Source organism: Macaca fascicularis, chromosome 5 (genome assembly GCF_037993035.2).
Source record: "Macaca fascicularis isolate 582-1 chromosome 5, T2T-MFA8v1.1".
Taxonomy (NCBI): domain Eukaryota; kingdom Metazoa; phylum Chordata; class Mammalia; order Primates; family Cercopithecidae; genus Macaca; species Macaca fascicularis.
In genome coordinates, this window is record NC_088379.1 from 190,291,169 (window position 1) to 190,307,189 (window position 16,021).

Here is a 16,021-nt window from a genome sequence, read left to right on the forward strand (position 1 = left end):
TTACTATATTCAGGCAACTTTTATATTCAGATTGAAACTGCTTTCAATCCATATATAGCAATCCTTACTGTTTATCATCTTTAAAATTCACATAAGATGGACTGAATGTTTATGTCCCCCCCAAACTCGAATGCTGAAATCCTAACCACAATGTGATGGTATTTAAAGGAGGGACTTTTAGGAGGTAATTAGGTCAGAAGTGAGGAGCCCTCATGAATGGGATTGGTGCCCTTATGAAAAAGTCCTCAGAGAGAGCTCTCAGCTCTCTTGCCTCCAATAAGGAGCAAACAATAAGTGAGGTGTCTGCAACCCAGAAGAGGTTCCTCACTAGAACCCAACCATGCTGGTATCCTGACCTTGGATTTCCAGTCTCCAGAACGGTGAGAAATAAATTTATGTTGTTAAAAGCCACCCAGTCTATTACACTTTGTTTAGAAATCTGTAGAGACTAACAAGAAGAGGCCAGATAATACACAAAATTATAGCTTCTCTTGAACCCTTCAGAGAGCTGAAGTCACAGGGCAATAAACTTAAAATCTAAGGAAAGATAGGTGCCTTCAAGCAAAGGCAAGACATGAGCACAGGCTCAACTGCATGGAGCAGGGCATGGAGGAAGACGTGGCTCCCATACTAGCTGTTATGAAGAATTCAGCTAAAATTATTAACAAATTGCTAAAGATCCAGTGTGAGTTAACATGAGTGTATAGAACTCCTGGAAACCACAGACACAAAGGAAGTTTGTATTCACTCATGGTTTCTTCTCCATGAATGAAGAACAGATGAAACAAACACAAGACAACTAACAAGACAGTAGATTTTACTTAAACCATATCAGCAATTACATTAAATGTAAATCATCTAAACATATCACTTACAAAACAGAGACTATCAAACTAGGTGAAAAAGCGAGATCCAATTTTATGCTGTCCACAGGTTTTTCTTTCAGGGGCAGGAATAAAAGGAATACTTAAGAATACAGAATATGGGAAAATATGGTTTTCCATACTTTAAAATATTTAAAAATAGAAAGGCGGTAATCATTACTGTTGAATATTCAGTTAAAGGCAATGATTCTTTTGACCAGTATACCTATTCCCAATTTTTCTGGGTAAATCCCAACTATACACCTCTGCCTACAGCTCACATGAGTCTTAATCTTGCCTACTTCTCTCATATCATCTTACATTATTCCTGCTCTCCCTCATCCATGGTGCTGTGGCCATTCTGATTTCCTTTTAGTTCCTCATGTAGGCCAAGCTTGTGCCCCTTCTGGGGGTTTTATGCACTCTTATTTCTGCCTGAAATGCTTCCCTTACTCTTCACTCCTTCTCACCCTTTAGGTCTAGGTTCAAATCCTGCACTCTCAGAAAGACTTTGCCAAACATCTGAAGTAGCTTCTCTAGTCCTTCCCCCATCGTTCTTCACCATTATACCCTATTTCCTTAATGAAAATTATTTGTACTTTTATGTTTATTTGTGTATTGTCTATCTTCCCAACTAGACTGGATGCTCTTGAGGACAGGTACAATATGATGTATATTTCTAATACTTCACAGTGTATACCCCAGTACTTAGAATCATTGAAGAATCAATTAAAAAGCATTTAAATCAGAGCTTACATAAAAAAGAACTAGTCCCTATCTACCCAAAGATTATAGCTTTTAATGTCAACTTGTCATTGCTACGTTTGCGAGTTTCTAACAGAGCAGAACAATACATACTAAGTCAAATCTCAAACTGCTCCAGGAGGAAACTAGATTATTTCTAATACTTTGAGGATCAGTAATTAATTCATTTGCTTTTTCTTTATTTGCTTATTCTAGCTATCTAATTGTGGTTCTAAGGAAGATACAAGTTCATCTAAATAAATAAAATTGCTAAAATAATAAGTTCTCATGTGTCCTGGATCTTCTGTCTCATCACTAAAATGTTTATTGTACTCACTTTATTTCTGTGATCATCTCACTGTAGCTATCACAATGATTTTTCCAGTAGGAACAGTTAATAGAAGCTGGGTGAAGACAACTGGGGATAACTATATCTTAGCCTTTGGGAGGCATTTCATAGCGTTTTCCATTTAGAAACATTCTCAGACTCAGAACTGTTAGAACAAAAGTTACCATTCCCAAAGTGACTTGTAGGGATAAAAATAATCTTAAACTTTCAATTTTCTCTAATTTGTCAAAATCAGTATTTTCTATTTTTAAATGTCTAAGACTAGAATAATTTTCTTTGAGTTAAAACACAGGCCAGGCATGATGGCTCATGTCTGTAATCCCAGTGCTTTGGGAGGCTGAGATGTAAGGATTGCTTGAGGCCAGGAGTTTGAGACCAGCCTGGGCAAAATAGTGAGACCCTGTCTCTACAAAAAAAATATTTCTTAGAAAAGCTAGGCATAGTGGCTCACACCTGTAGTCCCAGCTGCTCAGGAGGCTGAGGTGGGAGGACTGCTTGAGCCCAGGAGTTTGAGACTTCAGAGAGCTATGATTGCACCACTGCACTCCAGCCTGGGCAACAGAGGTAGACCTCCTCCCCTCACCAAAAACAAAACAAACAAACAAACAAAAACACACAGAAGGTATATTTCAATATATTTGCTTTCAGAGCCTAACTTAGCTTTTCTAATATACCTAAATAGATTTAAGTTATGTAATACTCAATTCTGATTTGGAAAAGTCTAACTTTTCTTTTAGCTCTGGTTAGGATGAGTGTAAGGTGGGATAAGTGGAGGTTTGTTTCTGCATGTGTCCACACTAATTTTAAACAGACATCTGAACAACAGCCCTTCATTATCTAAGTCCAATATTTATTGATATCTAGAGTCATACCCCCAGTATTCAACTTAGATAATGAATAGCTATTGGATATCTAAGTTGAATATCTTAGATACTGAATATTACTAAAATTTACTAACAATATTAATACTAAATAACATCTTATACTTATGCAAAATATTACATTTGCAAAGCCCCTTCTCACACCTTTGCCCATTACAGCTCTCTGAGACAGGCTGGAGAAGGAAAACTGGTTCTGGTTTTCAGAGGAGAAGAGGTGTCTAAGTAACCTGCGGCTTGCTGCGGAGCTGGGAGCAGCTGTATAGCTACGTCACCAGCTCTTTCAGAAGTCAGCTAGGACAGGCGGTTTATAGTGATGGCCAGATCCCACTTGTCATTTTGTATTCAACCTGGTTATTGTTGTCCTGAGACCTCTAAGGAGAGAGTTGTTAAGAAAAAGGAAATAGAGAGAGGAATGAGAGAGGAGAAAATCTGATGCCTTTATTTCTTCCTCGTTTTCAAGTGCAGCGAGGCCAGTGATCAGAAAATGATTGTGAAGTAGTTTTTCCCAATTCTGTGAAGAAAGTCACTGGTAGCTTGATGGGGATGGCATTGAATCTATAAATTACCTTGGACAGTATGGCCCTTTTCATGATATTGATTCTTCCTATCCATGAGCATGGACTGTTCTTCCATTTGTTTGTGTTCTCTTTCATTTCGTTGAGCAGTGGTTTGTAGTTCTCCTTGAAGAGGTCCTTCACATCCCTTGTAAGTTGGATTTCTATGTATATTATTCTCTTTGAAGCAATTGTGAATGGGAGTTCACTCATGATTTGGCTCTCTGTTTGTCTGTTATTGGTGTAGAGGAATGCTTGTGATTTTTGCACATTGATTTTGTATCCTGAGACTTTACTGAAGTTGCTTATCAGCTTAAGGAGATTTTGGGCTCAGACGATGGAGTTTTCTAAATATACAATCATGTCATCTGCAAACAGGATGAAGCTAGAAACCATCATTCTGAGCAAACTATCGCAAGGACAGAAAATCAAACACCGCATGTTCTCACTCATAGGTGGGAAGTGAACAATGAGATCACTTGGACGCAGGGTGGGGAACGTCACACACCAAGGCCTGTTATGGGGAGCAGGGAGCGGGGAGGGATAGCATTAGGAGATACAGCTAATGTAAATGACGAGTTAACGGGTGCAGCACACCAATATGGCACATGTATACATACGTAACAAACCTGCATGTTGTGCACATGTACCCTAGAACTTAAAGTATAATAATAATAAAAAAAGATTTTTCACTGAAACTAAAGGGTTAGTGTAGGTTTATTAAAAGAAAGCTATGGATGTGTATAGTTGAATAACTGATTTGATTAAAGTTATTTGGAGCTTGAAAAAAAAAGACAATGTCTGTGAAACTGGCCTGATTTTAGTAAGTTAAACGATCTGTTTAATCATGAAAATCTATTATTTCCGTGCATTACTTTATTACTTTATTGCATTATTATATTCTTTCCTTATATCATTACTTTGTATTAGCATGCACAGTTTATTACTGTTTTCCCAAATTAGGAGAAGAGAGAGCTGAAATGAGGCATAGAGCTTTTCAGTGGATTATTTATTATTTAGGCTCATTAGGGTCTCAAATATCAAAAGTACTGCAGAGATCATTGAACGCGGTACTGCAGTGAATCACTTAGCAGCGTGTTTTCAAACTTGTGTGTTTATAAGAATCACCTGGGGTCCTTGTTAACATAAAGACTCCAGTCCTACTCCAGATGCTCAGAATCAGGAACAGAATCTCTAGGAGAGGAGCCAGGGAATCTACGGTTTTAACAAGAGCCTCAGATGATTTCTGTTATTCACATCAACCTATATTACTTGGATCTGTTGGGGAAAAAGCTAACTGAAAACACAGATAAAACATCTACAACATCCTATTTATGTGGAGACGTAAGGCAAGTCCGAGACAGAGTCCCGCGATGATGTTTCCGTTAATAAAAATGATTGAAATAGTTATGGAACGAGACGAGCACACACTGAAGCCCTGCACAGCAGGCACGGATCGAAATCATGAGAAACCCCATTGTTCCCTCTCCTTCCCTAGCAAACAGACTCCGCGTGCCTCCTTGGCATCCACAGCCCTGCAGCACCTGGCTGCCAAAGACATTTCTAGAACCACACCCCACACCGGTTATATCAGAATCCCTGCATGCACCTGGGCATGGGTGTGTTCCAAAGTCATAGGGTGGCTTGAACGTGCTGCCGGCGCTGAGAACCATCACTGGATTCCTATTGAGAACTACTATCTCACTTAATTCTGAAGACAATCTTACAAAGTAGTTATCTCTTTTTTAAAATGAGAAAATGGATGCTTGGAAAGTATAAGAAGCTTGGTTACGGTCCCACATCCTGAGAAAACCTGAAATTCCCACCTGGGTCCGCCTGGCTCTACAGCTCAGAATCTTCCATCGTCTCGCATTGCCTCTCCTGCAGGTAATCTTTCCTTCAACACCTCCTAGCTCTTTGGGCATGGTTTTCTCGTGGAATTCTGGACAGGTTGTGTGACGGCAGTTCATATACATGTTCCTTCTTTTCTGCTGATATTAGCTTCTCAGGGGTTAGAAGCCCATCTAAGCCACAATTATACGCTCGCAGCGTCTTTCGCGTACAAGACATTCTGCACACAGTAGATACTTGTGAGATGTATGAGTTACACACAAACCAGTACTTCCATGTAGACATGGTCTGTGTTAGAACAAAATTGAATAGGTTTTTATTTACATCAACCTTTCTACTACCTTTGTTTTACCCTGGAAAAGAATTGCATTCAATTGCAAACAGTCCTTTCTAAAAGTTTAAATTTCAAATGTAGTTTATATTACATTAAATTTCAAATTTAGTTTATTTTAAAGTCATACACTTTTCTCTCTTAAAGCCTGCAAAAATTAGGAACATGCTAACATTTTCTATACTGGTCCTCAAGCTCGTACAGCATTCTCAGTTATAATGATCTTGATCTTAGATGTGCTCTGGATAGGAAGGAGGGAGGAGAAGAGGGGAAAGAGAAACTGAGTGAGAAAAGACACACTGGCATCAGACCTAGACAATCATTTTATGTCATGGACATAAAAGAAGCCTGCCCTGGACACTAGCCTCCCCTTATTCACGGTTTTATTTTCTGCAGTTTCAGTTATCCGAGGCCAACTGCAGCCTGCAAAAAGTAATTGGAATATTTGAGAAGTAAACAACTCATAAGTGTTAAATTGCAGCTGTGCTGAGTAGCGTGATGAAGTCTCACTGTGTCCCACCTGGGTCATGGATCATCCCCTTGTTTAGCGTATCCACATTGTCTATGCTACACTCTTCACCGTGAATCACTTTGCAGTCTTAGTTATCAGATCGGCTGTCACAGTATTGCAGTGCTTGTGTCCAACCCTTATTTTACTGAATAATGGCTCCAAAGTGCAAGAGTGCTGTGCCCAAGTTATAAATTAAACTTTATCACAGGTATGCATGCATAGGAAAAAACACATATATATAATTAGGGTTTGGTACTAATGTAGGTTTCAGGCAACCACTGGGGGTCTTGGAATGTGTCCCCTGTGGATGAGAGGGGATTACTGTATTCCATACTGAAATTTTGTCAAAGCAAATGATTTGTAACTTGTCTGTGAGAGTAGATCTAGCTTCTGGATGGTCCAAGAACTTAGACTTTGTAGAAGGTTTTATGAAAAAAAAAGAAAAGATGCTCACTTAAAGAAGTGAACCTTAAAATTCTTCTGTGAAATGCTTTGGCCAGTTATATATGGTGTTCAAAATAACAACTCCCTCCCCTAAACTGAACATCCAAAACTGAAATTTTATATTGCACAAGGTCTATCACTCTTATTGCCTAGAAACTGCTTTCCTAAAAATTGTGTTTATCACAACCAGTTGCTAAAAATTTGTTTTGAGAATGTCTGGTGTTTGACTTACCTTACTCTTGATTGTTTTCATAATACAAAGATTCATCTGGCTGACTATGTGGATTGTACACAATTACAGGGGTGAGGGCCCTGTGTCCTAATTTTGGGAACTGTAATTTCAATTGATGGAGGAAGTTATATTTGTCACTCTCCTACAAACTCTGGTTGGAGCCCCATTGTCTAGGAGTATTGCTGTAGCCTGTATTTGTATAGTGTGAGGGAGTGAATGGTATAGCTTGTAAGAGGACAAAAGCTGATTTAATGGGGACTTGATTAAACACATCTCATTTATGGGACCTTTTGTGGCTTTAAGTACAGACATTGGTATTTCAATTCTTTGTATATTAAGAACTTATTTAAAACTGACAAATTGGCCAGGCGTGGTGGCTCACGGCTATAATCCCAACACTTTGGAAGGCTGAGGAGGGTGGATCGCCTGAGGTCATGAGTTTGAGACCAGCCTGGCCAACCTGGTGAAACCCCATCTCTACTAAAAAAAAAAAAAAAAACAAAAAAAAAAAAACCACAAAAATTAGCTGGGTGTGGTGGTGGGTGCCTGTAGTCCCAGCTACTAGGGAGGCTGAGGCAGGAGAATCGCTTGAACCTGAAAGGTGGAGGTTGCAGTGAGGCAAGATTGCACCACTGCAATCCAGCCTGGGTGACAGAATGAGACTCTGTTTCAAAAGCACAAAAAAACCAAAACAAAACAAAAACATGACACATCAACTAACAATAGAACAATTCTCACTTATCTTTTTGTGAAATATTTTTGAGAACACATTCTGTACCTACTTGTAATAGTTCTGTAAAAAGTGAACAATCTAGTCAATCATTCATATTGTGTCTATATTTATTCTACAATACATATGATCTACTAGGAACTGTGCTAAGCCCTGAGTGACCCCCAAATTAGAAGGTTCCCGCCCTTGGGGAACGTGCAGTTTGGTGGGATACAGATGCAGTGAAACATCTGGTACAGGCATGACATAAGGAGGGATTACACAGGCCGAAAGCTACAGTAATCAAATGGATGAGATGGTTGTTACTGAAAGAAGGACTGGGGAGAGGCGTTGGAGTGGGTTTCCACAGGCATAGAGGACAGTGGTGTGGTGTGGGGAAAAGAAATCTGGGGAAAAATGGTATCAGGAGCAAACACATGTCAGGGAAACCATAAGTAGTCCAGAGGACAGCCCCCCTGCCTACGTGTGGAGCAACGGGAAGAAAGGGAGAGAAAACGGAGAGGAAAGAAATGAAGTTAGCAACTCAAATTGGGATAGTAGATGGTGAAAAGTCATGAATGTGATGCTAAAGCCACACATTTCACTCTCTACAAACCAGTGATGCCACTGAAGGATTTTTAAGAATGAGAAAGGAGCAACTTGGCATTTTCCAGAGACGGTAAGAGTATGCTGTGTGAATTGGACGGGGGAGACAAATGTCTAGGTGTGGAGCTAGGAAAGCTTGAAGAAGGACAGTGGTAGAAAAAATGGAAAGTGGCAGATCTTGAAGACAGAATCAATAAGGCCAGTGATGAAGAGGATGGCAGAAAACACCTCTTTGGAAATATCGGAACAAGTGTCCATTTTCACCTGTGGCCTTCAGAATGCAGGCAGAGCCAGCATCAGAGCCTGGTTAATGAATCTTTTAAAGCCTCATTCTCCTCATTTGCAAAAGGGGACGTCACTACTGCTACTCTCCTAAAGATTATTGTGAGATTTCAGTGAGTTCGTGCATATAAAAGGTTCCCATCAATGCCTGGCAAGCAAAAGAGTACAATAACACACTTACGACCTCACACACTACCTTTCAAAATGGTGTAAAAATGTTAAAAGCGGTACAACAATTCACCATTTAACAATACTGAGTTATTTTTCTGTAATACTTTTCTGTAATACTTTTTATTTTTTCTTAACAAATTTCAGTATTATCATTTCAGTGAAAATATTCTCAATTAGGTGTTCACTAAAGCATAAAAGTTATTATTGAATAAATAAATGAATATTCTTATTTATTCAATAAGAATCTACTATATACCTGGCTTTGGGGACGCTTGGGATACAAAAATAATTTGGTTTTACCTGCTGTCCTGGAATTAATTAAAAAGAAAAGGCATAATCAAGTGAAATAATATTTGGTCATAAACTTATTGAACCAAATGTCAAAATGAGTGATACAAATTAGTTATGAGTTAGAAATTCCAGATAGAATTGGTTTCCCTAATAATAATTGTCATTATATCAAATATATTTACCAATAGCTATTGTAGGCCAACTCTGGAATGTAAGCACTGATTTAAAATAAACATTTATAATGTCAACAACTCAAAATTTCAAGCATATCATTACTTATATTGACATACAATTATACTATAATAGCAAAATAGTTCTTTTATAAATACCTTAAAAGATTTTCGTGACGAAATAATTTTGTTAGAATTTAATGATTTATTCTGTGTTAGGATTCAAAAGTTTATTCAATTTAAAAAAAAACTATACTCCAGAAACTAAAAATATTTCTTACTAGATATAATGGAAACTTTTTTTTTTTTCGGTAAATCTATAATAGGAATTGCTTGGCCCAGGTCACTAAAGCATTTTCTGCTTAATTTACTCAGGAACGTTTTTGGGGGTATGTTGAACAGTTTTCATGTTTCATATAAAAACATGTCAGATGTGTTTATATGTTTTTGAAAAATGTAAAACAAGGCTTGAAACGTTCCATTGTATGCGTCTGTAAGATACATGTTTTGACATATTTTTAAAAGGATGTTGGTTCCCAATTCTCATAGGCATATACAAATAAAAGAGAATTTAAAAGGTATTACCTTGTTCAAAATCTGTATGAGATCAATCAGATTACAACATATACATTTATAAAATATGGCATGAGAATACAAGAAAATAAAGTATAATACTCTGAAACTAAAAGTATAATATTCTTTTTTTTTTCTTTTTTTTTTTTGAGACGGAGTCTCGCTGTGTCTCCCAGGCTGGAGTGCAGTGGCGCGATCTCGGCTCACTGCAAGCTCCGCCTCCCGGGTTCACGCCATTCTCCCGCCTCAGCCTCCGAGTAGCTGGGACTACAGGCGCCCGCCACCACGCCCGGCTAATTTTTTGTATTTTTAGTAGAGACGGGGTTTCACCGTGTTAGCCAGGATGGTCTTGATCTCCTGACCTCGTGATCCGCCCGTCTCGGCCTCCCAAAGTGCTGGGATTACAGGCTTGAGCCACCGCACCCGGCCTTAGGTATTAAATGTTTTATATGTGACAACTGAAATAATACATTAATTTTCTATGAAGAAAAACATTGTTAGAAAAAAATCAACTAGACCAAATAATGCTTTAGAATTCTTCAAATTTACTGATAAGAGAGAAATCCTGAGGTTTTATTTTTACCTTGTTTTCTCATCATACAATAGAGAACACTAAGTAAAGCTTGATTTTGATATTAAAGCATTATTTTCCGTTTTTAGGCTGAGTGGTTTACTCTGCACCAGGTAAACTAAACTGCCACGTTTTCTTTGTAGCTGGAGTCAGAGGTTGATGATTGCTAAGCCAAGTTCTCAGCTTTGGAAAACATGTGTTCAAAATGCTTGGAAACTCAGGAGTACGCATTAGGAACATTTCCCCTGTCTGGGCTGATAGGAGCTGCTCCAGTTTGGCCAACCCAGGCCGTGCCCCGCGAACAGCGCGCTGCTGAAGTTTTCATCCGACGAGGAAAATGCTCAGCTGCGCGCCAGCTCCAGGGAATGCCCGGGGGCGCCATCCCTCGTCTCTCCCACCCGGGACCCATCATTTGTTACGGAAGGGCGATGGGGTGTGTTTTATTTCTGTTATCACATACAAACATTTAATACGTAAAGGCGAGGACGCACTCGAGTCCGGCAGCCTCGCCTTCCCTGAGCCCAGGGGCTCTCCTCGGAAAGTCGCTGCGGACCCAGAGGATGGGACACCTTTAGAGCGGACTTTGTCAATCTCTGAGCCGCTCCGCAGCCACTTGACGGAGTTGCCGCCGCCCCCGGAGCTGGGCGCTGAAGCCCGGGACCCAGCAGCGCCCCGTCCGCCAGCCCGCGCGCGCTTTCTAGCCGCCCTCGGCCCCGGGGCACCCACCGCGTTCCCCCGGACGCCACCGGAGTCCCCACCTCGCTGAGCAAAAGCAGGAACGCCGACACCTACCCTGGTGATGACCAAAGGCTGGTTGAAGTCTATGCCCCCTGAGAGCCTGAAGCCCCAGGGCGCCGGGCCCGGGAGGACCACCGTCTGGGGCATGTCGCCTTCCTCCTGCCCACCGGGCTCTGAGTGTCCCCGCGCGGGGCAGCCACTCCGCGCCGGGCAGCGTCCTGGCTCCGACCCGGGCGGGGGCGCTTTATCCCCGCTGGGAGTGACGTCACCGCCCCGCCGTCCTCCCCGCCCCCTCCCACCCCGGAGAGCTCCAACTTTGGAAGCGAGAGCCGCGCCAGCCCTGCGGGAGTGCGCAGTCCGGCCGGCTGGGGCAACCACCCGGGCCTCGGAGGGCGCGGGGGCTTCGGGTTACAGCGTCCGTCGCTCTCTTGAAGTCACACCTGTCTCCCTGTTTATCTTCTGCTTGGAGCGCAGCAGTACACTTTGTTGGAAGCGAAAGCAGTCAGACCACAGCCTCCATGCTTTCAATTAAAACGAGCATCATCAATACAATTCGTTATTTAGCAATTTCGAGTGCATTAATATTTACTTACTACCTCTGCCGCTTTGGGCAAATTACTTAACGTCCTTTTAAATTTTTGTTTTATTTATTTAGTTTTCGTAGAGACCGGGTCTCCACTTTGTTGCCCGGGCTAGTCTTGAACGCCTGGGCTCAAACAGTCTTCCCACCTCGGCCTCCCAAAGTGCAGGAGAGTCTGGCCCGGGTCCTGTGGTAGTCTTGGTGTGGACTCAAGTATTTCTGGTGTTATGCGTTAGGATGTTGTGATTCCCAAAGGGAGAGGATGAGGGAAGAGAAATAAGAAATGCTTTAAAAACTCAAGAACAAGGGTCTTGTGGACTTAATGTCCCATATGATAGGGTCGTATTGGTCTAGGAGGACAGAGCTGCAGCAGACTTTTAAGAGGGCAGTCTCTTTGGAAGCAGTTTTAAGACTGATGGAGAAAAGAGAAAGGAGATGCAGGAAGCAGTAAGCAAAGTGAACCAGCCTGGGCAAATGTAAATCACAAAGGTATGATGGGCATTACTTTGTTCGCTGTGGTGGATTACATAAAAGTCCCAGGGGATAAGCATCTAGTTCCAGACATTTCCCAGTGCCCCATCTATGCCGGACCATCGAGCAGCTGAATGTTCCATCTTCCTGCTAACTTTGCCTATTTGGGCTGAGGCTGTATCACAGGGCACATTTCTTCTGTCAGTCGCTGGCTCTGTCTGCGTGATACAAACATACACATGCACACACACACAGGTCCATTCAGAGAAAAAAATCAGACAAGTCATTTGGTGTTGTGTAATAACAGTAATTGTTTTTACCTTAACGAGCTGGCTTCTATAAACAGCTGATTTTTTTCTTTGCCTTTTCACTGTCCATTTTGGCATCATTTAGATGTAGCCAATATCTATACAATATCCATATAATATCTGATGAGTTTTATTTATTTATTTTTTTTGAGACAGAGTCTTAATCTGTCACCCAGGCTTGATGAGTTCCTCAGGCTTTGCAGAGAGCATGGAAAGCAGGAACATGAGATGGGCAGTTTTGCTACATCCTGCTCTTCACCGAGACCAGCAGGAAAGTGCTCAGAAGTGACTGTTAAGGTAGAGGTGAGAATAACTGGGAGGGAGTATTCTAAGGAAGAAGCACTGGCCCCATCCTAAATGGTCCTAGAAAATCCTGCTTTGGGTTTGGGTACTGTTCTAAGAAGAGGTTCTTTTTGCATGACTCTTTCGTTTGTTTTTTTGTTTTGTTTTGTTTTGAGATGGAGTCTCACTCTGTCACCCAGGCTGGAGTGCAGTGGTGCTATCTCAGCTTACTGCAAGCTCCGTCTCCCGGGTTCCTGCCGTTCTCCTGCCTCAGCCTCCTGAGTAGCTGGGACTACAGGCGCCTGTCACCATGCCTGGCTAATTTTTTGTATTTTTAGTAGAGACGGGGTTTCACCGTGTTAGCTGGGATGGTCTCGATCTGCTGACCTCGTGATCCGCCCACCTTGGCCTCCCAACGTGCTGGGATTACAGGTCTGAGTCACCACACCCGGCCTCATTTGTTTTTTCTTCTTTTTCCCTTTCTAAAGGAAATGGGGACAGTGTTAATAAGAATGAAGTGATCCACTCTCCTTGGGGTGTGTGTCAAGGTTCCAGAGGAAGGGATGTCAGAGTTGGATCTTGAAGGGTAAGAGAGTTTTGCAAGTGGCTGGAATTGGGAGGGACACAGGAGGGAGGACATTGAAAGCAGAAGAACTGTATAGAATGTGCAGTCACAGGGAGGGAAGAAACTGATGGCCCATTAGGAAATGGCAAGTAATGTATGGATAGAGCCTAGCCCATTGGATAGAAACAGGAGACAAGGATCACAGTAGTCAGGGCCATATCAGTAGAGAGGACTTCATATGTTACAATAAGATTTTGACTATTGGGAGCCTTTGAAGAGTTGTAAGCAACATGCATACTAATCAAATTTGCATTTACAAGCATTCTGGGAGGTGAGAGGCTGAATCGCAATTGAAGGAGATAACACAGGGCGTCCCATGAACAATTACTGCAACAATCCAGTGGAGGATATTGACTGGGGCAATGAGGATGGAGCAGTGTGGGCAGATATGGGAATCACATAGAGGTTAATTGGCACAATCTGGGGACAAATCTCACATGGGGGATTAGGGAGTGGTTAGGAGATTTGGATGGCTCCCAGACTTCCCCGTCGTGTTTTACATGAGTGGTGGAATTATGAACAAGGGGACCTGCACTAGCACTTTACTGCCCTGGGATAGAGCAAAAATCTGCTAATGAAGGGCTGGGAGGGCCTTTCATCATCCATAAACACGTGCCGTGGGTGCTCTTCAGATTTGTCTCTATGTCATACAACAGTCATTGCAAAGGCCGGCCGGGGGTTCTGGCTCCTCTTCCCAAGTTTTCTATACTTTAACATTTTAAAACTTTCTTTCTTCCTTCCTTCCTCCTTTTCCTTCCCTACCCCCTTTTCTTTCTTCCTATCTTTAAGGGAAGAGTATATATCTGTTTACATCTTGGGTTCCCTTAGCCAGCTAAATTTTTTTGTGCATTAAAAGACCATTGGTGGTTATTAGAAATGCAAATTCCTGGGCTCCACGCTCAGGAGATTTGAATTCAGTTGCTGAGGCCAAAATCCACTGTGGGTGGTCTGTGGACCACACATTAAGAAACAGTCAACACATAGGATTAGACTTTCTTATACTGTGTCTTTTTATGTGCTGCTCCTCCTTTCTGGAATGTTCTCTTTTGTCTATCACAGCTCACCCTCTTTCCCCATTTCCTGGGAAGATTGACCATCTGTAGCTATATCAGACTTTCTCCTTGCTTGGTTCTTACATCTTGGCAACAGAACATGAAAGTCTGAACTTGGCCATCCTCCAGTTTAGCCGGTCACTTAGCAATGCGAGGTGCTGGGCTAACAAAGGAACAAGGCATGGATGTGGGTTTGGGAGGTGCACACTCTTGCAACATGCCTTTTCCACAAGGGCTAATTTTCTGTATTCCAAACCAGACACTAGGCTTCTCCAGGGCAGGGGCTGCATTTCTTTGGAATCCACCACAACTGCCATCCCAGTGCTGGGCACTGAAGAGGTGGTCAGTGATTCCTGATAGGGAGAAACAGTTTTGGTCCTGAGATTTGTTGGACGAGGGAAGCTGACTCTTCCTTCTATATTTTCCTTCAACAATAGTCCTACCAAGAAGCACCTTCTGGCCAATTGCCATTATGCGCAGTGTTTGCAGTTTCTTCTCCCTCAGCTTCACCTTGCTATTGGTGTATTTGCATATACTTGTTGGTCTGGCTGTGCAGATCAACTTATCCCAGGGCCAGGTGGGCAGCCAGCCAGCGCTCCCAAACCTTCCACACATTGTGCATGATTCTGTTTTGGGAGAAGCCTGTGTGATTTTCATGTTTTAGAGGACCTGGCGCTTGTGAAATCTCTCCTGGGGAGTTAGCCACACTGAATCCCACGCTTTGTATCTCTGCCCTCGGGGCTGGCAGGAGCCTATATTGTTTCATTCCCACATCGTCACACTCCTTGGGCTGATGTGATGGTTCAGCTTGAGGTCATTTGGTATTCCCCTCTGAAATGTCACTGAGTTTTCCCACTGTTTGTTCTGAATTAACTAATAACAATCGAGAGAATCATTAGTATGCTGGAAACATGAACTGAGACATTGTGGGTGAGCAGCAAATTGGGGCCTCCTTTGGGCATCAGCTTCTGTTGCTGTGTGGCTGCCATTTCAGTACTAGTGCCTTTGCTGCGTTGTGAAGAAAGAGGGTGCACGTGAGTGTGTGTGTGTGTGTGTGTGTGTGTGTGTGAGAGAGAGAGAGAGAGAGAGAAGGGGAGAGAGAGAAAGAGAGAGAACGAGCCAGGGTGGGGGAATTTTCACATCTTCCCATTTGAGCAGCTTGCCTCCGGCATTTCCATCCTTACTGGATTGCCTTCCAGTTGGATTTCAAGCTGAGTAAGGGCACGTTGCTTCTTGCCACTTCTTTTCTTGTGGGCTGATCATCTGGTTCTGATTCTGTGAAAGTGAATTTGACGAGAAGAGCCGCTGGGAAGTGTCAGGCACTTGAGATGTTAGTTACTTCTCATTCTTAAGACAATCTTGCAAAACACACGTGATCATCCCAGGACAGAGAGAGGGAGAAGATAAAGGGTTCTTGGAGAGTGGCAGAGCGGGACTCAGACCTGACTCTGCATCTTTCCCTGCTTCCCAATTATTTTACTGCTTCATGTTGCCTCTTAAGAATGCACATTTGCTAAGGTTTGCTGACCCTGGAGCCTCTCTCACAACCTCTATTCAATATTTGTGCAATGGTTTAAGCTCCTGAAAAGCCGGCAGCTCTATTCAGACTGAAGTTTCATTCTCCCTGGGGACTAAAGGTGAAGTCACAAAATGCTGTGGGAGACTCATCTGAAATTTGGAGTCCATTTCCCTCATCACAGCCTGATAATGTTGTTGTCTGGATCCTAGAAATCCCTGCTTAGATGTGCCTCGGGAGACCAGAAAGACCTGGTCTTTGGTCAATGGTATTTTGTTGCTAGAGTTAGCTGGCCTCAGATTCTCTCTGGATGCAC

At 42.3% G+C, this 16,021-nt stretch overlaps 1 protein-coding gene across 3 annotated transcripts in view; it reads right to left on the minus strand.

Annotated features, from left to right (window-relative positions):
* Positions 1-11,091, minus strand: part of PDLIM3 (PDZ and LIM domain 3) — a 34,521-nt gene extending 23,430 nt beyond the window's left edge. For all 3 annotated transcript variants that reach the window (XM_005556442.4, XM_005556440.4, XM_005556441.4), the window contains exon 1: positions 10,926-11,091. In XM_005556442.4, coding sequence (XP_005556499.1) covers positions 10,926-11,018 — 93 coding nt within the window. In that variant the 5' untranslated portion in view covers positions 11,019-11,091. The remainder of the gene's footprint in view (positions 1-10,925) is intronic.
* Positions 11,092-16,021: the final 4,930 nt, after the last annotated feature.